Here is a 27,517-nt window from a genome sequence, read left to right on the forward strand (position 1 = left end):
TGAACTTTTAATCCAGCTTCAAAATTCAATGCAGATAAAAATTCTTTTAAGTTCTCGTAGATTTGGAGTAGCTCTGCATTCAATGATATTCTTTTCTTGACAGATAAAAAGCCTGTACCATGTTGCTGCAATTTAATCACAAATACACATGCATGATTCAGACTATCAAACAACATTTACGCAGTTACTTAGTTCTTACAAGTATCTACAAAAAACTCACACACTTCTTAAATTAATAACATTTATTTCCATTAAACCAAGACAAATTTTCAAAAGTAATACAAGATAAAAATTCAAGGTGGTTGACAAGGGGAAAAAAGATAGAAACATCATGTATGTTATTATTACACGCTCAAAAATATTTTTGAATAAAACAATACTGGCATGTAGAACTGGCACTTTCCCACAGAACAAAACCAGTGGAATTTTCCCTTCTCTTCTAGTCAGTAGTTCTACGAAAACTAAACACACATACATGCAGCCTGCAACTTCCATAGCAAAGTTTACCATGGGAATTTGGAACAATCCTCTATCAGAAGTCACAAAATCGTAGCAAAACACTTATTCTACTGCATTTTTGTACCCACTGGATTTTGTAATATTTCCTCTTTCAACAAACAACAATCAGTTTTCCAATGTTTACTATAAGTGCTTAAAACTGAATTACTACTTGCAAACAGGCCTGAGGCATTAATAAAGCCTTGTTTATTTGATACATATTAAAGCACTCCTACAAAGTTACCACTCCTGCCTGAAATCAAAGGCATAGAAATCCACAGTTTTGCCTGTTGGTTTCATTGGGCTCTGAATTTGCTATAGTATTGGACAAAACACACAATAAACAACATTCATTTTTAATTGTTTCAATAAAAATCTTCCACCTTGAAAGCAGTATTTTCAAGTATTGCTCTCCTAGTCTTCTAATGCCTACTGAAAATCCTCAAGAAACAAGACAAACAAAAAAAGCCTGAATGGAGAGAAGAGTGCATTTAAACAATGATCTCCCTCTCCTTACCACACCCCACCCCACCCCACCCTCCCACCCAGGATCTTGCTGACTTCATTCCAAACTCACAATTTATTGTACAGCCGTGGCCTGGAATAAGCTTTCCCTGAGCGCTCTTTCTACCTGTTTCAAAAAGTCAGAATGTGTTTACTCAAATCCAGCCATTATTATTGCCATTATTGCCATTTTCTTTTCTAATATGCAACGTATTTCTAGGCAAGTTATTTCATTTTGGTAGCCCCGGATTTTACATGTAGACAAACTTGTATTCTATTGCTCCAAATACAGAACTTGAAAGTGCATCTGACTTCTAAACAGTATTATTCAGGCAGGTTTCAGAAAGTAACTAGACCCAAAAGATCTACATGCACAAATCTTCATAATGATACATCGCCATTGAAAGATGCAGAATTAATAGCATATCTGCTCGGAAATTTAGTGGCATAGCATCATTAAGAGATAGAACTGCTTTGTGTCCTAAGGTCTGGATATTAGATGGGAACAAAACACTGTATTGTGCAAGAGGAGTCAGATATGGAATGGGAATATTAATTTCACATGCAAGTAAAGCAAGCGTTTCACGTGCAAGATGCAATACTGCATCATCATATATATGATATAATAATAATATAATCTTTGGAGGTCTAGTCTCTACCTACTACCCACCTTCACACGAATGGGAGTTGTGTGATATACAGAAGGAAGCCTCAGAACTGCATTAAAATTTTGCTTAAACTAGTCTAAGTCACAGGTATTGTCACAGACTTTAAATGCAAATCCCCAGAGGACTGACCTAAAATGTACCATCAAACACTACACAATATAAACACACTAGGCAACTTGTGTTAATGCTGCTGACTGTATTCAGAATTCAGTAGTCTTGCTTTTTCCTTTTCAGTATTTCTAGCATACTTAAAGGCATATTTATGTCTTCCCCATAAATAAAGTTAGTCTGATAATTTAACTTTGTAGATTTATAAAATATTTTCTATGCAACTTAACACAATTACCTAAAAAAGCAATTAAATTTAAGTTTAAGAAATAGTATATTTACAATTAAAATAAGTACAGACCTTATTGGATTTGCATTCATTTATCGCACAAAATAATTTACAAGGCTTAAAGTAATAAATAAGTCACTGAAAAGCTTTCAGAGCTGTGCATTCTGCGTTTGTCAGAGTGCAGTACAGTTTCAGGAAGCAGTAATGAATTCTAGTTAAAGTTTTTTCATGAGTCCTTATGTTGGACGGCCTTGACCAAAACGGGACTTTGACCTGGATCAAGAACACATAAGAAATATATGTACATTATTACTGCTAGAATTTTAAACTATTGTCCAGTCAGCTCTCTAGTACAATATTTGTTTGAAATTACTCACATGTTAAAATGTCTTCTGAGAGAAGGAGAGGGGGGAAAAAAAAATCTCACTCTCAAAATCTATTACTGAGAAAGTTACCTTTCTGCCAGGATACCTGTACCCACAAACTACATAGTCATACAATGGTACACAGCTGAAAGAACTGTAATGTCAAATATCTTCTTTTGACATCACTAATGCTACAGAAAAAAAAGTCACATGCATTTTTTTTTTTGACAGAAATAAGACCTGTGAGAAATTCCTCTAACAGTATATTTGAAGCTTCCAGCTCATCCTTTAGAAGCTGGTCAGCAACTCCACTACAAACTTCAGCTCAGGAGGCTCACCTGCTGGCCAAATTATAACCAGTTCTAGGCTCTACAACTGCACACAGTGTGCCAGCTTCTCAGTTCATTTTTGTTTTATCCATTTAAGGTGTAGAAGACCAATATGCACTAATGTAGGTTTTTGGTGTGTGTGGTTTTTTGGTTTTGTTTTTGGAAGGACACCAAAGAATAGGCTAAAGAATCTTGCCTAACACTTTTCCAGTTATCCATAATTTTGCAAAAAATTGTATCGGAGCAGCAGTCAACCTTCCAACATAGAAGCTATAAAGCAGTTCTTCCAGCATGGGTACAAGAGTTTCATTCTCTTAGCTCTAGTTTAATGTGACAAAGGAAGCTTTCACACCATATATGATTAACCTGCTGGAATTGACGCTGATTCAAAAAAAGTGTATGAAACACCCACCACCACTGCCACCTGAAATCCATGTTCTGCTTTTGTTTTAAAATCTTACCTGGCATTCTTCTCAGCATTGTTTTGCCGTGCACTGACCTGCGCTGAGGCCTTTATCTGAGCTTCAAGTCTAGAATAAATGCCTCCTGCATACTAGAATCCAGGAAAAAAAAAAATTTTGACATTATTCTGATTTAATCAGTGACTTTTCATAAAAATCACTAATATTCAGCAGAACCTATGGCATACTTTGTTTCATTATCACAACGCAGTACTGAAACCTTTCAAACCTATCCTCCATGCCAGTTTTTAAGGGCAGTGAACTTCCAACATTATTTTAAACTAATTTCCCCCAAAAAATCATGCTTGGAACAAAATGAAGATTGATAAGATTCAGTTCTTTAGCTTAAGAATTGAATAGATGGTATTTTCATTTGTTTTACATATTTTTGTTAACCAAGGCTCACTTGGATTCCATAAACACTACATTGTGACAGGACAAATCTTACTTCTTTGCTGTCTTTTGACTTGACTCGATCAAGGTCTCCCAGTCTCATTTTTATTAAGTGCCCTGTAATCTCAGACATTCTTCTCTGATCTGTCAGAAATAAGAAAGAATATTTAGAACAGAGGTTTTCCTTGCTACTGAATACAAAGGGAGAAGAATTAGATGCACACTGTAGTGATACTGTATTTGTAGAATTAGCTTTCTTTACAGCTCATACAAAAATCTTGAACAACCAAGATCCTAGATCCTGACGCATAATGTAGCTTCAGCAGTGTTCCTGGCAGACAGTAGAATCAGCCTGAGGCATTACACAGAGATCAAAATCTATGGGAATGGTTTTGAGGCAGAGGTTTTCAAAACAGCAAAAATGCACGAGTCTCACAAGAGATTAAAAAAGGTGGAATAAATGAATAAAATTCTGAATATTTTTAGTCAGAAAGACTGGGAAAGAGGTAGAAGTGAATGTTTATCTCTGTTTATCTACACAGACAACAAATGGCACAGGGATGCAGGAAAAATTATTCACATACTTATACAGTCATCAGACGACACAACTATAATCTCTGTAGGTTACGTGCTGACATTCCAAATAAAGAACATAAACTGCGCTAACATACACTTATAATACATTTTTATTTTTTCTCCTGTAAACTTTGAACCCCTTTCCAGTATTTTCCAAGACAGCAGGCCCAATGCTGCCCATTTATTTTTCAATCTGTGTGCAAGACTACAATGTATAGTTTTATATGGTGGATTTTCTTTCCATTTTCCTACCACAAACATTTTTTCCCCTGTAGAATAGATGAGATTGCTAGTAAATGCCAATCAAATCCTAACGCAACATTTTCAGAAGGAGTTCGTAGCTGCATGAGTATTTTTGTACAGTTTGGAAGAGTCTGAGATTGCTGTGGGGTTTGGATACAGCTGATTACTAACAATTAGCCTAGTTGAAATCTGTTCTTTTCCAAATGAGGAGCAAGTATAAAAAAACCCCACCCAAAGCCCCATTGCTGCTTCTGAGATCAAATTAAACCTAAAAGTTTCTAAGCAGCTATATTTTAAGAAAATTAGCCATTTCTTATATGAATTAATAGTTTTCCTTGCATAATATTAACTTTATGAAAGCTAAACTCATGCAAGAACAGACCATCTTCTCTTTGAGCATCTTGGTTGAATCTTAGTGACCTTGAGGCATCCCATTTGTTCTGCTGCATACTCACACTGGTTAGAAAAGAAAGATGCACACCATGTTATCAGTAACAGTTCACAAAAAGGGATATACTAGAATATGTTCTCAAGGACTTTGAAAATTACTTACATGAATGGAGATGCATCTCGGGAACTTGACTATCAAAGAAAAAAACCATGTTAAGTATGTTTTAAGATCAAGTCCAAAACTTAAAAGAATTCCTCATTACTGAACCCAGCCAGAGAGGCTAGCTTCACAGCTATGATTTTACCTTATCAGAAGGCTTCTCTTTTTTCTGAACACTTGGGGAAGAAATAATTTTCTTTGGGTGCTTGTAGGATTTCTTTAATTTCTCCTTTCTCCCTGCTAATTGAAGAAACATCTACTCATACCATCACAGATACTTGGGTTTTCTCAACTACACAGCTACAAAAGAATTTTTTCCCCTCTATTCCTTGACAGAGTAAATGAACAGGCTATTTTCCTGTTGTTAGTGTTGCAGTCATGCTAATACATGCAGATTACTCAAACACTTTTCTATGAGAAGTGTACAGGAACTCAAGTACATATTTAAAATGCAGAGTGGTCACACATAACGGCACAACTTTTCTGTTGTGAAATTAAAAGTGCACATAAAAGCTACATCTTTGACCATATTAATTCAATCCACAAACTCTGAGTGATATCAGACTAAACAAGTTTAAATGCAAACTACAAAAATTTTCATTCAACTTTTTTTTTTTTTTTTTTTTTTTTTTTTTTTTAACAAACTGGTACACTCCAATCCCTTTGAGTCAAGACAAAAAGAACAAAGAACTGCCTCTGTTCAAAAGACTCGTTAGTAGGGTGGGAAGGAGAAACTGCTTTTTGGCTTTCCATATTCCTAAATCCCTTATCATATTAAAATAAAACAACAACAAAAACCCCACAAAAATCTTTTTAGATCATATAGAGCTTATTATCAATGCAGACACAATTCTAGCCACATTCACCAGTCATTCCACTATATAACCAGAAGAATATTCGGGGGGGGGGGGGGGGGGGGGGGGGCAAGCAAATATATAGTTGTGTAGCTACTGCCTTTTCTTCCAACGTTTATCTACGTGAAACTTCATAAAAGTAATTTGATAGTGTTTTCTGCCAAATCTTTATCAACTCTGAAGACATCTCAAACATGAATAGTTGCAGCTTTCCTCATTTGCCAATGATTTTTGATGGCACTGAGCAGTGATGTAATTTATATCTAAACGCAGGAAAACTAGAAATAAAATTCAAGTAACATTAGTTTTTATTTTTAAAATGCCTAACATTTAAAATTTGCTTACAGAATCATTCTGCTGCCTTGAATCCCTATCTCTAAATTGCAGGGAGGATGACTGTAGAGACTTGTTGTACCTGGTTTCCTGCATACTTCTTCTTCATCCCCCACTTCATCCTCAGTGACCTCTGAGCCAGTGGTATACTCCTCTTCTTCAGATAACAACGATTGCTGTTTCTAGTCAACAGGAGGAAAGTACCACAGATTATAAGTGAGGCTTGATTCTTATTAAGTGATACATTAAATATGTCTCAAAGGAGCTGACTTCAAAAGTAGCTCCATATCTTAGTGACATAACTGCGCACAGTTAGGTCTGACAACATGATTCTCAAACATTGAGAAAGTAATTTCAAAACTTTGCTTAGAATGTTTTGATAAATATTTTTATTTATGTTTCTTCTAAGTGGTCAAACATGGTAAGAGGTTGCCCAGAGAGGCTGTAGAATCTCCATCTTCAGAGATACTCAAGATTTCATTGGATATGACCCTGAGCAAAGTGGTATAGCTTTGAAGTTGAATCTAACTTTGAAGCTGGCCCTGCTTTGAGAGTGGGAGGAAATACATAAGATGACCACCAGATATCCCTTCCAACCTGTATTATTGTATGCTTCAGTGTTTAATATCTAATTTATTTCTGGCTATATTATTTTTCTAATTAATAAGATGCTAAAGTAGCAAATGTCCGAACTAGCCACATAATCATAGAATACAGGAAACGACAAGTTTACGGATGGTTCTACTGAGGCCTGCTGCATCTTGCAAACTGCCTGAAATTGCTGAGATACTCAGTAATTAAATACCACAAAGCATGCATATCACAGTGCACTACAAATGCACACAGATTATGTACACCAGAGCTATCTGCATTAATAATTTATTGCAAGTTGGTCTGGAATATCTAGCTGGCTTTTTTTTCTGAACTCACCCTAATAGCTAAAAAAATTTTTTCCTTCTATCTCTTCTACATCATCATAAACTATGGGCTTCAATATTGCAACAGAGGGGGTCACAGTGAATAGTTTTGTGCTGATCAGCATGAAATAATGAAAATATTAAATAATATTTAATATTAAATAATATTGAAAATATTAAGGAATGGGATGTTTACATTGTTTGAATATACACATATACCTTTCAAAGTAAGCGATAATGAGTGCCTAGTAATCCATGAGAAATGATGAAGCTTAACATGGACTGCAAGTTCAAAAAGTTTAGGAAACATGTTTTTGCAAGAAGAACACTTAGTATAGGACACTAGGAACATCAGACTGCAACACAAATCCTCAAGAGTGACAGAGGTAAACTACTGCTCTCTAGCATTTAAATACAAAAATAGAAATCATGTGACAACCTATGCTACTGGAAGAATGACTCCCCATTCTCTGCATTTGGCTGGGCCCTCAACTCTGATTTCGATGATTTACATTTCTGTCAGCCTAACAAACTATTAAGAACTGATGCATGCAGTGCTGGTCTACTGTTTCTTGTCATTTATAAAAATATTTAAAAGGAATTTTAAATTTTTTTTCAGGTAAAATAGTACTTCACACATACTTTTTACTTTCTTGTAAAAAGAGTTGCTATACTGCAACTTCCAAATTAAAGTAAGAAAATACATTTTCCACCAAATTAATTAGAAAATAAGACAAAAACCAAAGCTAGTTCTCTGCCAGCGCAGAAGAACAAATATTTAAAATAATGAACAAAATATTTTACTAACCAGCTGTAAAGTCCAGTTCTTCAGAGAAAGAAACTGTAATCACAGAAAGAGAAAGGCATATTAGTTAAAGAACTAATAAAAATTATAATTAAAAAAAAATGTGAGTGGAATTCTAAAAATAGGAGTGGTATGTTGTAGTACAGCAATCTACACTGATAACTCCTAGAAGGCCTACTCCCATCTTTATATTTGGTGGAATGACTAACCTCAAACAGGTTGTGAGCCACTGACCAATTAAATGCAGTTTAATTCAGAGTCATGTTTTAAGGTGCCTAACCTTAGCACTAAAAATATTTCCAGCTGATTTTAATAAAAAAGCAGTCCAGGACAGGAAGGGGGAATTATGTACCAGATTGTTATGGAGTTTAAATTTAACAGCCTCCCACATTTATCACAGGAGAGCTTCTGATCCTGTTTGAAATTCTCATGGAATCAGCAGCATTGTGCTACCATCAGGACTATTGAGTTACCAGAAGTTCCACAATGGGTGCAGAAGTTCAAAAACTTATCTTTGCATGAAAGCTCTCTTTAAACCAGACATAGTATTATAAACAGTCTCCTTAAACTTGCCTTAGAAAGTATCTCTGTTGACTTGACATACACATAGTAACATACATGCATCATAGCTCTGGAAAAGTAAAATCTTTCACATCTTGGGGAAAAAAACCAAACCAACCAACAACAAAAAAAATCCAGCCAGAACACAACCCAAGTTACTGTTCTTCATTTATAGACTTGCAAAAGTCATGTGGACATACCCAGATACATCAGCAGACAAAACAAAGGCAGCACTTATTCAAATATTTGTCACCTGATGTATTTTAAAGTATGGCTGGCTCCTTAAATATCATCAGTTTAAGAACGGGGTGGGAAGCACAGACATACGGAGAATTGCCTCTGATATACAGAAATATTTCCAGCAGACATGGTAAAAGTTTTGCCTTTTCACCAACCAGATATTTTGTACCTACGCTAGCCTATGCTATCCTGCAATGCTCAGCAGTACACTTCTTCCTCCAACAACGCATGGTTTTTGTTTTTATTAAAAGTTGCCTAATGAATTCTTCAAAGTACCATTGTAAGAATCCTCATTATCACAACAAAAGGGGAAAAAAAAAAACTAACGTTAGCACTCACAGCATTGATTTCTCCAGTTTTTGGACCCCACGGCGTATTTGGTTCTACAAGCACATCACATTCAATGCCTTTTTCATCACAGAGCCCAATACCAGAATCACTTAAAGAGAAAGATGTGAAACGAAAACAAATTTTTCTATTTCACGACTTTAGAATCAGTTTCTCTTTATTCATCATGTACCAAGAAAGAAGACAGACCTCCAAGTCAGCCACATAATATTTTTATAACAATTCATTAAAATATAAAGATAGGAGTAAATGCTTATGGAGGATGAATTTCTAAATGTCTGCTTGAAATGTAAAAGGAAAAAGTACTTGTTCCTTTCTTCCCAATTTCCAACTACGCAATCAAAACCAAATTACCTTTAAAGATTCCTATGTCCCATTTTAAAATGGGAGAGAAATCAAACGTAACATGCACACATGTTAAGTGTTGAAGGCTAAGTTATTTCTGTAACACAATACAATGTTCTTACCTATTCTCATCTTTAGTGAAAGGAACAACAACAACATCTCTATGATGAAGCAGATCGTTCAATATTTTAGTAGTTTGAAATGGCAAAGCATGCCCATCTTCACTTCCTGAAGGTAAATCAACCATGTGATCCCTCACTTTGCAGCCCTGCGATATACATACACAAAAGATCGAATACTTGAGTTAATGGGAAGAACCGATTTCAGGAAGTACAATAAAAAAGTTCAACTTTTGAACTCTTGTGTCCCAAGGTCCCAGCCTGCCTTGGGACACTGCAACAGTTTACAATACTTATTTTGGAAAAGATCTATTTTCCTAACACACTGTCACCCCCCTGCCACCTGTTACGTTCTTTCAAAAGTGAGCTAGTATTGAAGTACCTTTGGGAGGGTTGTAGGATCAAATCGAAGTACTTTTTGGTTACAACAGGGATATACTCCTGTCCCAGTCGAGCCCAGAGCACTTGCTACACCTGGATAAAGAACTGGCTGCGAATGGTACTGGCAATGGGAGAATTCAGTACACAGGAAAGACTACATTAGAATAAGAAGAGATAATGAGAGGTGAGATTACCTATGGAAGTCAAATAAAGAACATATACCAAGCTTTACTGCTATATATTTCCCAAACTGCTTTAATCCCTGCCTCACCCTGCAAAAGTCACCCACAACAAGCCATCTGCAGACAAACAAGTGAAAGTGAAAATATACTAACTTGGTTACATCTCGAGCAGATCAACCAATTAACAGTCCCCCAAAGACGCCAATAAACATCCCGCCAAGACTTCAATTCCTCGTGAAGGCCAATTAAGTACTCATGGACTTCCCAGGTTTTGTCTCTGAAAAAGCAAAAGGTCAGGTTGCATACAGTCATAACTGTTTCCATCCTGCCACCAGAAAAGTGAGGTGGAGAAGGAGCAGATGCTCCACATGCTCCACTGGTGAAAAGCCTACACAGGAATTTAGAACAGAAACGATACAATGTGGAACAGTCATTATTAAATTCAGACCATGACAGAAGAGCCTATATTCTTTCACAACATCCTAAACTTACTAATAACAAAGCATTACAGCTTGATTCACCTCAAGCTCCATACACTGCAAATTTACAAGCTAAGGTAAATATCAAGACTTCTGGAAATCAGGAGAACCATAAAACAGAGGAAAACCCAGTACAGAGTAGAAGAAATAAAAATACACATACACAAACAAGTTCAGTCATATTGCAGTTTTCTGTCTTTAAAGTAACATGTTGTGCAACAGAAGTACTGCCATTCTATTTATTTTAAAAGCCAACATAACATGTTTCTCTGTATCTGCAACACAACAGCAATTACTCAGTTAAGAATTAGTTTGAAAATATAAGACCATGTCTTTTTGATTAATATATGTATCTGAGGCTTCTAGTCTTAAAAACCACAGACTTTGCTCCTTCCTAGTGATAAAGTGACACACAACTCTTCAGAATTCAAAAGAGAATATGCAACTTACACTGGTGCACTTTATCTTCAGAAAGAGCAGATACTGTTTTCCCACAATTTTAAGCCCTGGCCTGAACCATTTTTTATTATATATATGTCTAACCTAGACTAAGCAAGCAGTACTTCCAACTGGAAGTTAGTTCTAGACACCACTAGAAGACCAATAAATATAAACCTATATTTAAATTGTTAAAGATAGTCTTGTATTAGCTCATAAGCCTGAATACATTAGTGGCCAGCATCACTTCACCTACGGAACTGTAAATGGATACTGTGTAGAAAAACAGTCACAAGTACTACAAGGCAAATAATTAGAACCTAAATAATCCTCTGAGTAACTTTAAAACCCTGCACATTTATACGCTAGGAATTGCATAGCAGCTACATACAGTCAGCTTAAGTGAAGTAATACAATTAATGAATTTTACGTGGCTAATCACCAACGATCCTAATAGGTCAGGACAGGGTTGCAAGATTCGGTTCTATTTAGACTGTTAGGCAGAACTTAATCCACAGCTTGGAGTTACTGGTGGGAGGTAACACTAAATACATGTTACCTGGGGAGCTGATATTGGACTGTGCTTTGGTTGTTCTGAACAAAATAGATCTGATGAGAAGGGTCTCCTGTTATTAATTTCCCTCCACCTTCCTGAAAGGGGGCATGGGGGGAGGGAGGGAACTGCAGCTGATCATGCACTGATCATTAGGAAGACAATCCAGCTGTTCACATGGATCAAACAGAATTTAAGTAAATGTTTGTGCCAAATGAATCAACCATACATACAGAATAGGTCCTGGAAGCTCCTCTGGCAAATACTTTAGAACAGAAAAACAACTGGCAAAGTTTATTTATAGTGGTCTTTAAGCAGGCTGAGTATTTGATCTGACTTTATGCTAAAGTCAGTCTAGAAAATACTCTTCAGCATTTCTTTGCTGGCAGAGGTGGATCTATCATTCAATAACAAACCTTGTAGAAATGCAGCCTTTAACTTTGTCATCAACTACACATATCTTAAAACCCTTTGATGAAAGAATTAGCTAAGTATTTTCTATTTAAGGCAGTACAACCCAAAATAGCCCTCCCAGTAATTGCGGCTGTAGTTCTTCCATTCCAATCAGCAGCGGCACTACTGAATGAATTTCAAAAGCACATCATCATAATCACCCCCACCCTCCCTTTTTTTTTTTTGCTAGGTAATACAAGAGGTTGGGGTGTTTCACACTGCTCTTCACATATCAACAACTCCATTTTGTAATGTATCTGATAATTCCTAAACATATAGTATTTTGTAAAATCACAGAAAATCATATAGTTGAAGAAAAATTTTTAATATATATATTCACTACCTTATATGAACATAGACAATATTCCCATGTTGATCTATGTTGATTTTTCCTGGTACGCAGGGAATTCTTCTTTCAGTTTCTTTAGTTAGCAGCTTTTTACATAAACAACACCTACATTATAAAAATAAAAATTAAAAAAAAAAAAAGAAAAAAAAGAAAAAAAGAAAGCACTGGAGCAAGAGCAGGACTTCAAAACATAGGGACTGTCCTTGCAACTGAAATAGTAATATAAAAAGACCATACCTGTATAACGTTGCTGCATTTCCTCGAGAATCTGGATTTAGGTACTCTGGATCAAACAGTCTCTCAATCTTCTTGCAGAAAAGCTTACTATTAATGACAGCAACACAGTTTACCCATTAGAAAAATACTGAAAATTGTTTTATGTACAGTGAGACTAACAATTATATTCTGGTGATAAGTCAGTCACCATATTTCTCTCAGAATCTAGCTTTTAATGTGATTTTCCTTTAAACCAACCTGTTTACATAACTGCTTCCTGACCTGGTCATCTCTTATTTTTACCCAGATGCAAGGAAAGAGATCCCTTAATTTTTTTTTTTTCCTTTATTATGTTGCTTGCCAGTATAAACTGCCAGCTTCTACCTCGATTAAAGGACCTTTTATTAATGAAATTACACTTACCTTTAATTCTAAAAATTATAACATCTTCATCCCTACTGATTAAAATCCTTTCTTATTTTCACCTTGCTTGTCTGTCAGCCTGCCCTCCAATAATTGGCCCTTATCTGGATACTAAGCTGGAGTCCTTACGTATGAAATAGTATTCCATCACAACTATTCAGCCTTCCAGCCATCCTACATTCTACATCTAAACATCAGAGTTCACAGGATGCTGAAGCCAAACCATTCTCTACAAATTAGAAGCATGTCATCCCATAAAAGGTTCCTTACCCTAATCCTGGCTCCCATGTGAGAATTCATGAATAATTTGTCCATGCCACACGCCTACTGTGGCCTTTCCTTTTGCTTATTTCCTATAAAAAGCTCTTCCCTTTTGCTCAGAATTTTAATATCAAATTCTGAGGTCAATTCATGATATTCTGATACAAGACATATTATGTGAGAATAGAAATTGTGTGTGTATATATATCACTTCAAACCCCACAGTGTCTTAGCTGTTCTGAAAAATGATCCAAAAGCCCAACAGCACTTCAGTAATGTATTACAGAGCAAAAAGTTACCTCTTAAATTTGTCTCTTTTGTCCTTCAGCTCTTCCACTTCATTGTGCGTGAAGAGATCAGCAATGTGCGTAACAAGATTAGCATTGATACAATTCATGTTACATGGTGTGGCTACAATAGCATTCATATTTTTGTGACAATAATGAATACATTTTTCTACCTAGGAAAAATAAAAACATTAAAAATAATGTTAAGGAATTCTAGACAAAGATATGTCAAAGGAGACTCTGAATTAGCATGACTCTGAGTTACTTTATGTTCTCCTCCAAAAGGTTTCTACAGACCAAAAAACTCCACGAATGTTTCATCTTCAACAAGTGGTACCTTCTAATTGCTTGTAAAAAGAGAACCACAGTACACATTATACATAGTATTGCCTGGATCTCAACTTATACAGCTATGTTTACTGTATATTTAATTGTGGGTCACCCCAATGACAGAACTTTTGACAAACATTTTAACAAGTCAGTAGATGTTAGTTATACAGAGCTGGAGAACCAGATCCTAAATTGCAGAAGTGTCATTCATGTAAAAAGGATATAAAACAAAGGTATTCACTGATTTAATATTTTTTTCATAAAACCTATCAGAAGTCAGATACTGATGTTACTCTAAATCAGTCATCAGAAGGCAAATCCAAGATCCCACTATCACATTTAGAAATAACTTACTCTTAGTTTTCTTGCATTGATATTCTGCAAACATTAGATTACTGCATTGAATAAGGGTAGTAAAAATCTCAAAATGTTCTCATTTAATCATCTGTTTACGTAGCAGCCAAAGCATAACAAACAAGCTGTTAGACACCTGGTAATTAACTGTGCCCTTATGGCAGAGAATCGTTCTTAATACTTACTAATGAATCCATCTTCAAAAACTCAGAAGAAATAAGAATTGATATGACATTTGATGGTTCTAAAAGGCAACAACAAAAAATTTTTTTTACATGAATTCTTTTGATGATTTCATATCACATCCCTCCCTCTGCATATTTAGTATCTGTTTTAAGTATTATTTTACCAATCAACCTGTCATTCCATCATCCAATATGTAGAGCATTTTCCATCTTAAGAAACAAAGTTTTGGTTTATCATTTACATGGCCAGAGTACAACTGTAACAAACTAGCATTTATAAAAACTAGAAAAGGTGACTTCATAGGGATACAATGAGTAAACAATTACACAACAAGATTAACTTCCATCTGTAGCCATCACACCCAGCTGAGATTCTGCTTAACATAACCTTCACATTGCAAGTTATAACTATTCTCTTGGCTTGTTTATATTTAAAAAAATGGTAGCAAAGACTCATAAAAAGATTAAAAACTTGCCTCAAATTCATAAAGGCAAAAGTTCTTCTACTATTGTATCAGACTGCATTGAAATTTTAGAAAATACTGCAATTGTGCTGATGGGGAACAGAGGGGAAACAAAACAAAACCCAACAATCATCAGTATTTCAAAACTACCACTCTGTTCTTGGTCAGAAGAGGTCTGAAGAATATTAATTAAAAACACCAGATTCCCAAATATATTACATCTTCTCCACTGCTTCAACTATCAGGATGTTTCTTCAAAACTGTCAGTGTTGTCAAATCAGAGATATCTGCTATAATAACCAGAGGATCTCTGTTGCAACACTTTTCTAACAAATGACAAGCTTCAGTGCAACAGTCAGAAAAAGAGACTGGGGCTGAACTGTATCAAAAATATTAATCTTCCATTAGTACAGAACATAATGAACCTACAACAAATGATCTACACACTTTCTTTTACCTAAAGTGGGCATTTCATTAGCTTCAGAATCTTTAGTGTTCCTTTTAACGTATCTTATCAACCAGTCAAAGATGTGAACGTCACAGTGCACTGAAATATCCACCTCTTCCCAGCGCTGGGCATCCACTGACAGATATTCAGCAAAGTATTTCATTTCTGAAATCAAAAGGTCTCGAGGACACACAAAATCTTCTTTGAGGTTTTTTGCTTCATCGCATACATGGATCACCATATTTGGCCTTAAAAAGAAAACAAGCCACATACCAAATTAGGACCATAAGCCAATTAGAACACCAAAACCGATCAACAAAGATCTCGTCTCCAAATCTGGATCACATGTTGCAACACTGATGTCACTAACAGGTTTTTATTAACAGGACAAAAAACAAATTGCAGTTATTCACTATTAATACAAACTATTAATAGAAACTATTGTCAGACAGCATTGTCAGGTGAAGAACACAGATGCATATCCTCTGACACACAATCAGCGCAATTTAATTGTTAAGTTAAGCAACTAGAGAAGGAAAATTTCTAGCTCCAGTCCCCAACTTTGTCACCAGTTTGTTATGGGATACTACCTGAATGACGTAGATAACTTATTTATCTATTGAAAAAATAGACAGATATATATGCCTAAGTTACTGAGGCACCAAGGAAAACAACAGCATACAATAGCAATTTTCATCGTGGCAATTAAAATTGTTTTATTGTATATTAAAATATCTATTTCTTAAGAAAAGGTCAAACCTACAATCAGTAAATGCTGTCTCTACAGAAAGATAGTTATTAGCTTTCAAACAAACCTATTATTCTACATGTACTTGTATAGTATGGAAAACAGGGATGTGATAGTATGAAAAACAGTGACATGTATGGCTATGTGAATTCGTGGTAATATTTTTCATTTGCATTTTTCATTTATGGCTTTGTTTTCCTGCTTTTACACAGGATAAATCTATGTTCACAAAATATTTCTTTTAATTAAAATGTTATTGAGCATCAATCATGTTTCATTCCTTTTTAAAATCTTATTATATGTCCTATTCTCGCCACAGCAGTGATCAATCACTCAGAGGAACACTATGGAGATATGTATAAACAATCTATCCCTATTGCACAGAAGAAATTCTCAAACCAACCCCTAGTATTTCTGTAGCAACATAAGGTTTCAAAATTTTCCACAGCATTTATTAGGATGTTCCCAGGTGTTTTCTTTCTGATAGCAGAAAAGTACGAGCAATTTAGACATCAGTTCTATAAACCCCTAGATAACAAACACACAAAGATCTTCTTACCCCTGGCTTTCGTCAGTGCTTTCTCCACCTTTATGCACAGGACCCTTCTCAGATTCTGAAGAGCAATTCCTTGTGGAGGTTGTGCTGGGCCTTCCTTAAATGTAAGGAAAAAAGGCTGCATTAGAACAAAAATGCCTGAACTTTTGCTCTTCGGCATCGTGGAAATGCAACTGAAGTACAGCTTTCATGGTGGAGCAATGTTACACAACTAGCAACAAATCTGCTACCATTAAGGGCTACTAGATAATCCAAATTCCTGCTCTGAATGCCATGCACTGGAAACTCAGACCAGCAGCATTACTGGGCTGCCCAGACACTTGGCTGCAAACCCAGATCGGTCCTGTCTCAATATAGAGCAGTAAGATTCACGCAGTCTTCAGCATTTCCTTCTGGGAATACAATCCATTCCTTTAGCTCTCCATCTCTGCTTTGTGGGATGGGGGTCTTAAGGCTCTGTAACATCAAAACTTCCATTTTCGGGAAGCTTTGCTGCCTGCCAGAATATAACAACTTGAGAATAACTCCACTTCTTATCCATAATGTGTTAGCTTTGGAAATAAATTGCTTCCAAACAGAAGTGGAGAAGTCTCTCAAGATGCATTTTTGCTATGTTTCTCAAACACATGGCTTAAAGCAGCAGATTATATAAAACAATGCTCAAAGAAAGCAGACCATGAAATTTGGCTAGTCCTAGAGCTACACCATGTAGCTTATTCCAGGAATAAAGGACAGCTGCGCTTTAGTTCAAATAGGTTATCTTTACAAATGCACTGCAAGCAGTGCAACCTGGACACAAAACCCAGTGAAGTCTAGAAGATCTAGTCACCAAATCCAGTGAGTTCTGGGTCAAGGGCTAAGACAACCCCAGCATTCAGACACTGAATAACTTTTCTGACTGTGATGAATGAATCGCTGCAGTCTGAAATTTCAATAATCTTGCTTATAAATCAGAAAGATCATTATCTTTTTTAAATAATGGAAGGGCACATATCTGTCTTCAACTGATGAAAACCCGTAAGGTTGTGATTTTCCATGATTACTCTCTACTCTCAGATTTCCGGGAAGAGTTCCAGAAGCATCTTCTTCCTCTCGTGTAATGTAAGAGGCTGTACTCTTCTGAAGAAGACTAAGATAGACCTCTTCATCTTATGGCTAAATAACTATAGCAGACTGACACCAAAAATTATCTGGAAGCTCTATACAGTTCAGAGCACAGTACAGTAGTTATGCCCTTCAGGAAAACAAAGTTATCACACCAGAGGCAGAATAAACAAAACTTTCTCCAAAGATATAGCCTAAGGCCTTGCACAGTTAAGCCTTAGTAAGGCCATAATAGAGGGAAGACAGTTAATAAAAGGGGAAGATTTACTAGACAGACCCTAGTAAAACCTTGGAAGGGGCTAGGTCAGCCGCAGCCTTCAAGGCAGGCATTCCACTGCAGGCAGATGACCTGTGCTAGCGTTAAAGCAGCCATGGTGGGAGTCCTAGATTTTGAATGCAAGATAAGGTATTTTAAAGGAAGGGCCTGTGGAAAAAAATGACATGGAAGAGTTCTGTCTGCAAATATTAAGAAGTTTATTTTGAACACAGTGAAGTTATTTATTAAAGGAAATAATGCAACAAGAATACGCAACACAGCCAAATTAACGGGGATGTCTGAACTTCACCATACATTTCTTCCTAGCTTTTTTCTTTCCCTCCAAAGATTATAGATTGTTTGACTTCAGAAAGTTAGTAGTAAATACTTTGGGTAAAAGGCTATCCTATATGGTTGTTTACTGCCATAATATGCATTCAAAGGGACTTCACAGCAGTTTGCCTTATAATTAGCAAGTAATAAATAAGCTTTTATAACTCAGCCAAAACGACAATCCAGTTAAAATGAATTTGGTCCGATTGCTTTTTCTTGCTGTTACTCATGTCTACAAACAAATCCAAACAGGCCCAAAATTCTTAATCCTAACAATAAGCAGATGTGAATAAATCCACTAGGAAGTAATTAATAAAAGAAAGCACATTTACAAATAGGGTTTTCTCAAATCTCCAATTCCAAAATATACAAGTACCTCACAAATATTAAGAAGGTGAGTTCATTCAAGCCTGTCAGAAAAAGATTAATTATCCTAATTTCATATCAACAGATTACATATAAACAGGGAAAATGATTTATCCAAAGTCGCAAAAACAGAGAAAAAAATCTCAGGCTAGGATCTTGTAGTAGGAAACATTAGGGTACTTAACTGCATTAACACTTATTACATGTATTACATTGTTAAAAAGAAAACATGCACTAATTGTCTAAAGAATTCTATAAGCAGAGTTAGCTTGTTAACTGCCTACTGGGAAGCTACTAATCTTGTAAGTAGCCACCTGTGGGTGCAAGAAGCATTTATCCCACATCATGCATGTAACAAGTACATAACTGAAAGCTGACTGGAAACATTTTCAGTCTAGATACTCCATATACAGTTTTCAAATATATTCTCTTGATTAGAGTTATAAAAACATTTTATTCACTCTCCAGCAAAGCTCAAACAGCTTTCTTCTACAAAGAGAACAGTGACTAGAAAGCTGCATCACTGTGAAGAACTTTGTAACAGAGAACATTTTGTTTAAACACTTCACTGTCGTCTTAATTTTTAACACAGAACTTGTTTACCCATTACCGAAGCAAATTTCTCATGCAACATATTTACCGAGTCCCACAAGGCACTGAAAACATCTCACTCCACAATGGCAATCAGAGAACAACTAACACACAGCTAATTACAACTTCTTACAGGAGAAGAACTTAAGGAAATGTTAACAATATTTAATTGTGCTGTGATTGAAATACAACTATTAGGACTGGTCCTCTTCTGCCAAATTATTATTGGGACACATAATTGACTAAGACACATTTTATGTCATTGCAAGACTGTCTTGCATCAAAGAGTAGCTACACTACGCTCCAACTCCTATGTAGCCATCTTGCCACCAAGCAGTATGACAAAGACAGGGCTTTCAGCTGGGAGAGAAGGGTCTGATCTCAAGGGACCACCTTCTCAGCCTTCTGCAGCTTTTCTACACAAAAGTTTCCAGTTATTTTGATAACACAGCTTAATGTGATTGCAAATGGCTGTAGGTTTAACAGTACAACACTGGGGATACAAAACAAGAGAGTAACTCCTCTCTCTCCCCACCAAAAATCCTAAACGGAAGATTCGGCGTAAGGATTTACGCCTTTTGGAAGGACAAGCTATTAAAAATACCCAATTCTTAACCTAAACTAACTGAAAATGACTTCATGTATGCATTATATTTATACTTAAGTTTCTTTTTCAAAAATGAACAACTACTATTCCTGGGTGGACTTACCGCTCAGGACAGAAAAGCATGCACATACTGATTATAATCAAAGCCAATATATTTCAGAATGACTAAAAACATACCAGTTATAGTAATGGAATCCTGCCCAATAGCAGGCTCCTGAAACTCTGTCTGTGTATCGAGCAAGGAGGATTTGATGTACGTAGCTAAAGTTTCCACAGGACTCCCACCAGCGGCCATCAGGGGATTATACTGGTTGTCAACAGGTGAACTTCCACTGCTTTTTAGTTCATCAAACCTTTTTGCACACTGTCACAAGATTAAATGATAGGACAATGAAGCAGTAGCTTTCAGTACATTTTTAATAACTATAATTTGAGACGGATATTGTATTTCATATCTTTTGCATGTGAACAGTTACTGATATTAAACTTATAATGCTTCCTATTTAGTTAGTGGCATCAGGAAAGTACATAAATATGCAGTAAAATATGTAAGATTTACCATAATTAAATACTCTAACAGAAAGAGAAAAAATAAGATAGAACGTGTTTCAACCTTTATTTCCTTAAATCTTGTAATTTTAAGCTCAATCTTCAAAAGGGAAAGTTATGGGGAGAGTTTAAATTCTCATTTTGTAACTAGTTCTTTTACCATACACACTGTCAAACATTATTAAAAGTAGCCATAGTAACTGGTTCATAATTATTATTCTTTTACTTTATGACTTCCATTCTGATTTGGACAAAAGGGACTGGTGATTTCCACTGCAGTTCTATTCACTTTCTATTCCTTGTTTCGATGAACTAGAAAGTTTTTGCATTTTGTAAATTTGTACTGATACAATGATAATAATGGGTTTGGTTCAGCAGCATCCCATGCACAGGTAATTGACACATACAAGAAAATCTACTGAATTCTACAGGTGATCCTCCTGTGACACATCTTGTCAGGCTCCACTCAAGCAGCTGTTTTTATTTATTTCTTTTGGGTTGAGCTAACCAACATTACTGCATGCCTCCTGCCCCTTTGGGAGAAGTGCACACAGTGACATCCTTCTTATATTAACGTAGTGTCTCAAATTTGTAATGATGCCAGTCTACTATATACAACAGATACATAAAAGCACAAATATACATTTACTTAATTGCCTTAAAGAGGGACTCCACATACGTAAGACACTTTGTTCTTTTAAAACAGAGTACACAGACATGTACTAATCAATCATATAATCTTAACTAATATGAGAGCGCTCACCAATACTTTTATAATTATTTTATTTGCTATATGTGCACAGTACTGTCTGCAAATTGAAAAGTAAACAGTAGGGACACCCCCCCCAAGCGCTTTGCCAAGCACTTGAAAGGCAGTAACATTCCACAGAAGCTTCTACTCCCACCAAACATTCACTTTTATGTTCTAAATACAAGGTTACAGTGATGCCCAATAGCAATGCTATAAATGTGAGCTGACACATTTGATTAAGTTTGCCAGAAAATAAGGACCACTGGCTTGTTTTCTCCCAGCTTTGCTGAATCACAAGGGCAAAAGACATTTTCCTCTCTCGGCTTACTTCCCCTCAGAAATTAAAAATGAAAAAACAAACAAACGCCCCCCCCCCCCCCCCCAAAAACCCCCAAGTAAGCATTTCACCAAGAAATTCAGCAATCCAGAAAGATTAAGTATATGGAGGTACTAGTTTCTTCCAACTCTATTCCAACCAAAGAAAAATCCACATCTTGCAGGACCAAGCAAGAGGCAACTGCACTCTTAACTACCTAATGGAGATCTGTAACTCATACTTCCTTAGAATTGTAATGACAAACATAGAAAGTTATCAGGTTTGCTAGGAAGTATACTACAATCTACATGAGGTTAATGGGTACTGCCATCCTTTCCATGAAAATCTTAGCTATGTAATTGAAATATGTTAGCACAACTACTTTTTTTTTAATTCCACTTTTAAATTTTTACTTTCCAGTAATTTTTGTTCTTTTTCTATATCAGTTCTAATAAAATAAAATGCAGAATATATTTCTTAATTTCAATGTTTAGGTTTTGTAGAAACAATTTTTTTGGTTTGGTTTTTTTTTTTTTTTTTCCCCCCAATCTACTGCTTATTTAATGTTTTTGATTCTTTAGGTATAAATTACTTCAGGGAAAAAAAAAAACCCATCCCTTAACCTCAATTTACCTCCCTCCCCCAAAGATGTTTTCTTCTTCATAAAGTACTGGTTAAAGTATACAAATTCTTTTATTAGTAAGTTCACCTCTTTGGATGTATATCCTGGAACTAGCCTTGCCACACTGTCCCAGTTGATAGGCTGAGGAACACCAATCAGGGAACACAGGATCATATCCAAAACCATTTGATTGTTGTCATACGGAAAGTTATTGTTTTCTGAAAATCCACGACTCATCTTTGGCTACTTAAGCCTAGAAGAGAAAATGTTATTAGCAAGTCTCACTGCATAGTTTGCTAAAGCTTGAACTATGTTAACTGCAGCACTCCATAAATTACTATGGGAAATATTTACCACAGCATTACAGTCAAGTACTAATGCTTTATTTGACAAAATTTATGTATTCATATCTGCATCCTCAAAACCCTGGGGGGAGAAGCAGATGTACAAAACACACCACAACCAACTCAACAGCAGCAGACACTACCCACCATTCCTTTAAGCTGTCTGTTTCCAGGAGGGATTCACAACCACTGAGCCCTCCACAAGAAAAAGCCACCCACAATCTCAGAATAAACAGCCTAAACTACAGAGGGACATTTTAATTTAAATTTACTTACATTCAAATACACTCATCTGTTTCCCCAAACTTTTTACTGCTCAAATTTGGTCTCCTCTTGCTCTGCCTACTTGTTTTGCACACCTGACTTCCATTATATAGAAGCCAACCCAGGGCACCCTGCTAAGGGCCATCAATAATAATTTGGAGCCGGGAAACATGACAGCTGGATGTCTTTCAGCTCTCATCCTGAAGACCTGACTCTTGAGTTGTCCCAAGGCACTCATAACTCCTGATTAGCTGGGATTATCAGGGCCAAAAAACCTTGTTCCTTCAGCTTCAATCTGAACACCAGAACAAAGCATATAAAGACAGCAGTGAACATCTTAAAAAAATGCAGTTCTCCTAATTTGAAAAAAGTGTTACATTTAGTTGTTGGTTTTTTTTTCTTTTTCCAAATGAATTTTCTGTATAGCACCAGGGAACACAGTAAAAGTTCAAAGTACTGTTTTAGCATACGCTGGGAGAAAACTGCAGGCATTAATCGAGACTTTCATATTCAAGTAATGCACAGCCAAAGAGCTTAGTAAGGGCTCACATTTGGAAAGCACTTCTGGGCCTCTTTCAAAGTATCTTAAACAGATCACGTGAATAACAACTTAAAAGTTACATACAGAATTTTGACTTGTAAAGCAAGGATTATAGAGAATTTCAGAGAAAATACACTTAGGTGGTAGCAGATTTAACTGATCACTTGTTACTAAAAGCATACTACACATAAATGTTTCTTTTGCATCATGTTCTTTCTAAAAGAAAAGATGCTTAAAATATACAAAGTAGCACTGATTTTGTTTCTGACTCTAGAAGAAGCTATTCCAGCACTTTTTTGTTTTGTTGGTAGAAACAGAAATCACAATAGCAGGTAACCGTAAGCTTTCATCTTCTCAAAAGATTAGCTGAATGAAACCATCAGAAAGAAAAAACCCAGAACCCACTAAGATAATTCTTAGGTTTCATATATTCATGAGACTCAAAAAAAAAAAAAAAAAAAAAAAAAAAAAGCCACAAGCAAAACACAGAAGAAAAGTCCAATAGAAAAAGTCATACCATTTTAGCAATTCTATCTAAATGAAATCTATTGCAAAGCATGCCAAATGGCCAGTTTTAAAGGACAAAGGTCCTTCACAGACAACATGAGCCCAAACTTTCCAACTAAGATAGATGCCACTACGAGGTAAAGGTAGATCAGTCCCTACAGTCATTGAGTCCTTAGTCCCCAACCTGATAGTGTTATCAAGCGGTGTCACTGTGGTTGTTCTATGGTGGAAACTTCCCACTGTCAGCACACAGACAGCTGTCAGTATCAATTATATTTAAACCACTGAATATCTACTATATCTGCTGTTATGAAAAGAAATAACTGGGCCAGAACAGGTCAGCACCAGTGGCAAACCTAAGTGGTTATAAAATAAGAAGCCGACTTCTTCTGCTACCTTGTACGCACGTAGCAGCTGGTTTAAAAGTATGTTTGAATGAGATTAGTAAATGATGGATATTAGAAACCTCTGATCTTGCACCATTAAATACCCTTAATGAAAGTAAAATTACTAGCAATGTCAATATTCCATAAATCACCATTTTAAGGACTAGTTCTACAGCATGATTGTACTGATTAATCAAAGAAAGAAAAGCAGTTATTGTGCAATAGTTAGAGTCTATAATTTAAAGGAAAAAAATGTGAGTCCTTTGCTAGTAACAAGTTTACATGCACATCAGGACCATGAAGCAACCTGACCACGAAGGGATGACGGGTACTTTAAAATGTAATGACACGTTCAGAGAGGATGAAGCTTTTGTCTCTCAAACAATTTTTTATTTGCTTATTCTGTACATTAAAACACAGTCTTATATATACTTATTACTGCAATGATAAATGAAGGCGCATACTTAATTACAAGCATACAGAAGTTAAGTCTTTTTATCTCTCTTCTGGGAAGAGCACGGGACTCCTCTTTGTGGCTTTATACATGATATTTAACATTTGCCTTTTTGTCCTTTAGGAAATCCTGTCAGAAGTATAGTTAAAGACACATGCAAGATTCTGTCTCGTGCAAGAATGGTGCACTCCATAAGAGCAGCAACAGAAAGCCTGTAATAAATCATATAGTTAAGAGAGAGAAGGCAACTTCTACAGATTCTCTCCAGTTTGTTACTGCAAGTAAAGCTCAAGTTAACCCTTTCCTCCACTATGGAAACCGGAGGAAAAGAGTTTCAGCATTATTTAATTCTGACCAACTCATTTGACATGCATAATATAGAAAGATAGGCAACAATAGGAATTTTTATTAATACTTAGAATTCTAAATTAAGTGGTGTAAAGGACTCCCAACACTTCAATATTCCATAAAACTGGCATGATTTAAAGAAAGAGTTAAATCATTATGCAGGAAGTTGGTCTACATTACAGAAATGCACCGCCTCATTTAATACCTTTTTTTTTTCTATTGAAAGCAAAAAATAAATCTAAAAATGAAGAATCACTATGCCCTTGCACGTGCATAACCTGCAGGAAGGTAAAGATGGTGGGATGGGCATGAGGTTTCACGCAGAACCCTTAAACGCAGCGAAGTGATGGTGCAGAATGAGGTGGGGGAGAGAAATAACAGCAACTTGGATGGTAGTTTGCCCACCTAGTAGCCAAAACAAAAATTAAAATGAGGCATTTAAATAAAAAAGTAAGAACCGATCCCAGTTTTTGGGGCAAGATCCTACAAGTGTGAGCAGCCTCCTCACGCAATACCGTCCTGCCGGGACCCGCCCTCAGCAGCGGGGAGCTCCGCCAGTGACCCCAATCCTCGCCGACGGAGAACCCCCCCCCAGCTGTCAGGCACCCCTCCCCGGTCAGAGGCGCTGGAGAGCGGAAGGGAAACCGCAGGAAGCTCTCCCGGCTTCCCCCGGCTGCGCCAGGGCAGGGCAGGGGTTACCTGGCGGGCTCGCAGGCGAGGGGTCGGCTGGCGCGGGGCAAAGCGGCGCGGCGGGACGGGCAACGGCTCCTCCTCGAGGCGCGACGGCCGCTGGGGCAGGCGGCGGGACGGCGGCGGCGCCGCTCCCCTGAGAACACAACCCCGGGCGCCGGGCGGAGCGGAGCCCGGGCGCAGCCCGGCACGGCCGCTCCCGCCGAGGACTTCGGCAGAGCGCCCCCGGGGCTCCTCAGAGCGGCGGGACCGGCCGGCCGGCCGCCCCCCCTCCCCACCTGCCGTGCCCGAAGCGCGGGAGACGGGCGCCCTCACGCGCCGGCGCCGCCCGGCCCCACCCTCTCGGGGAGGGGGAGCGCGCGGGCGGGGAGCGCCGTGAGGGGGGCGGCAGCCGCCAATCGGCGCCGGGCGGGTGTGAGACCACGCCCCCTCCCGCCGGGGAGAGCCAATAGGATGGCCGGAGGGGGGGGGGAAATGCGGCCGCGCGGGCAGGGCGGGACCCCCGGCGCACGCCGTGTTGCGGCGGCGCCCCTGCCCGCCCCGGCGGCCCCGCCTTGTCGCAGTGCAGCGGCGGCGGCGGCGCCTCGCGCCCAGCGTCCGGTAGCCTAGCAACGCGCCGCCCCGGGCGGGACCGGCTCTCCCCGCCTCCGCGTGACGTTGACGTGACGCCGGCGTGCGCCTCCGCGTCTTCCCGCACCAGTGACGCGGCCCGGCCTCCGCCCGCGCTTCAGTCCCGACGGATCGGGGCGGGGGGAGGAAACTATTACATCACGCGCGTGGCGTCACGCCTCCCACTCAAGACCACAAATGATGTCATGCCACCTTCTCCCTAGCTCCGTGCGACGTCACACCGACCCCTGCCCTCTGCTGCCTGTGCCCACATCCAGCCCAGAGGCGGCTTTGTGACCAGTACCCCAGCACCCCCTCCACAGGGATAACCCCGATGCCCTTTTCTCAGTAGAAGCCCACGATTACGTTCCCACACGCAAACATGGTAACGCGAAGGAAAAACCTGGGGAGCCCTAGCACCTGAAGTTCTTCTCACCCTTCAAAATAACGCATCAGATATGAGAATTATTCCCACGATACAAGCACAGCAAGTTAATTAAGCAAGAATTTGCATTAAAACTAGCAGTGAAGACCGCACTGCATCCATCGCTCTAAATATTTGATAAACTCGTAACTACAAAAGCAGTAACAGAACATCTGACTTGGAGCTAATCACACGCAACCACCCAACCACTGGCAGCCGTTCAAGGCTCCTCTCAAACCAGAGTTATTCTGCGAAGGGTCAAACGCTCCCAGTCCTGCTATTTCATCTGTTGTTGGTTTGTTCCCTACCACATGTCTGCTACTGCATGAAATCTTCCCAAACATTTTAAAATTACTTCCCTTTCGAAGCCACCCGTGCCGGCTATGAATCAGCCCAGATCCCCTTTTCCTACATGCAACATATAATAATCCCCCCCCAATCACATTCTTCTTTCTGACTGTATCATGCTGTGTAGCTTCTGTTCCTCCTTGGTATTTTGGCAGGAATCACCGAGATAATCATGGCCAGGCAGATATTAACCGTTTTCTTCCCAAAAACCCACCCCTAAACTCTGGAGTAAAATAACAAGGACAGAGAATGCAAAAAAGCACAGAAAAGTTGAGAAAAAGGATTGCACCAATCTAGAAAAGTATATGAAATCTGAATTCTTTAAGTCAGTATGAAAGCTTCGTTTGGGTTTCACTCAAAGTAGAAAACACTCCTGATTTCATACTGTCCCACAGCAATCCACAGAATAAGCTAATGCTGCAGTATATTATTATGACATTAAGTTATTACACTATGAATGGAAGATGATGGTATGTCAGAGAACTGGCAACATAGTGTTTTAATTAACCTCTGCTGTTAGGCAGAAGTTCAGTCCCTTCTTTTTTATTAAGTAA

General features: G+C 37.8%; 1 protein-coding gene across 6 annotated transcripts; it reads right to left on the reverse strand.

The window, feature by feature from the left end:
• Positions 1-227: 227 nt before the first annotated feature.
• On the reverse strand, positions 228-25,803 carry SANBR (SANT and BTB domain regulator of CSR). Of its 6 annotated transcripts, none has more exons than XM_030023325.1 (21): positions 25,592-25,705; positions 22,136-22,301; positions 19,988-20,174; positions 16,557-16,650; positions 15,259-15,497; positions 14,338-14,396; positions 13,481-13,641; positions 12,519-12,605; positions 12,276-12,386; positions 10,163-10,286; positions 9,829-9,981; positions 9,450-9,595; positions 8,974-9,073; positions 7,837-7,869; positions 6,194-6,293; positions 5,070-5,161; positions 4,928-4,956; positions 4,757-4,830; positions 3,611-3,699; positions 3,163-3,254; positions 228-2,280 (listed from the first exon to the last, which is right to left on the reverse strand). In XM_030023325.1, the coding sequence occupies exons 2-21, from the start codon at positions 22,283-22,285 to the stop codon at positions 2,244-2,246; spliced, it is 2,157 nt and encodes a 718-aa protein (XP_029879185.1). In that variant the 5' UTR covers positions 22,286-22,301; positions 25,592-25,705; the 3' UTR covers positions 228-2,243. The 6 variants fall into 6 exon arrangements, with proteins under 6 accessions (XP_029879185.1, XP_029879184.1, XP_029879186.1 ...); XM_030023324.1 differs by having other exon boundaries at positions 5,070-5,164; XM_030023326.1 differs by lacking the exon at positions 12,276-12,386 and having other exon boundaries at positions 5,070-5,164.
• Between the last annotated feature and the right edge of the window lie 1,714 nt (positions 25,804-27,517).

The sequence above is a fragment of the Aquila chrysaetos genome, chromosome 8 (assembly GCF_900496995.4).
Source record: "Aquila chrysaetos chrysaetos chromosome 8, bAquChr1.4, whole genome shotgun sequence".
NCBI lineage: Eukaryota > Metazoa > Chordata > Aves > Accipitriformes > Accipitridae > Aquila > Aquila chrysaetos.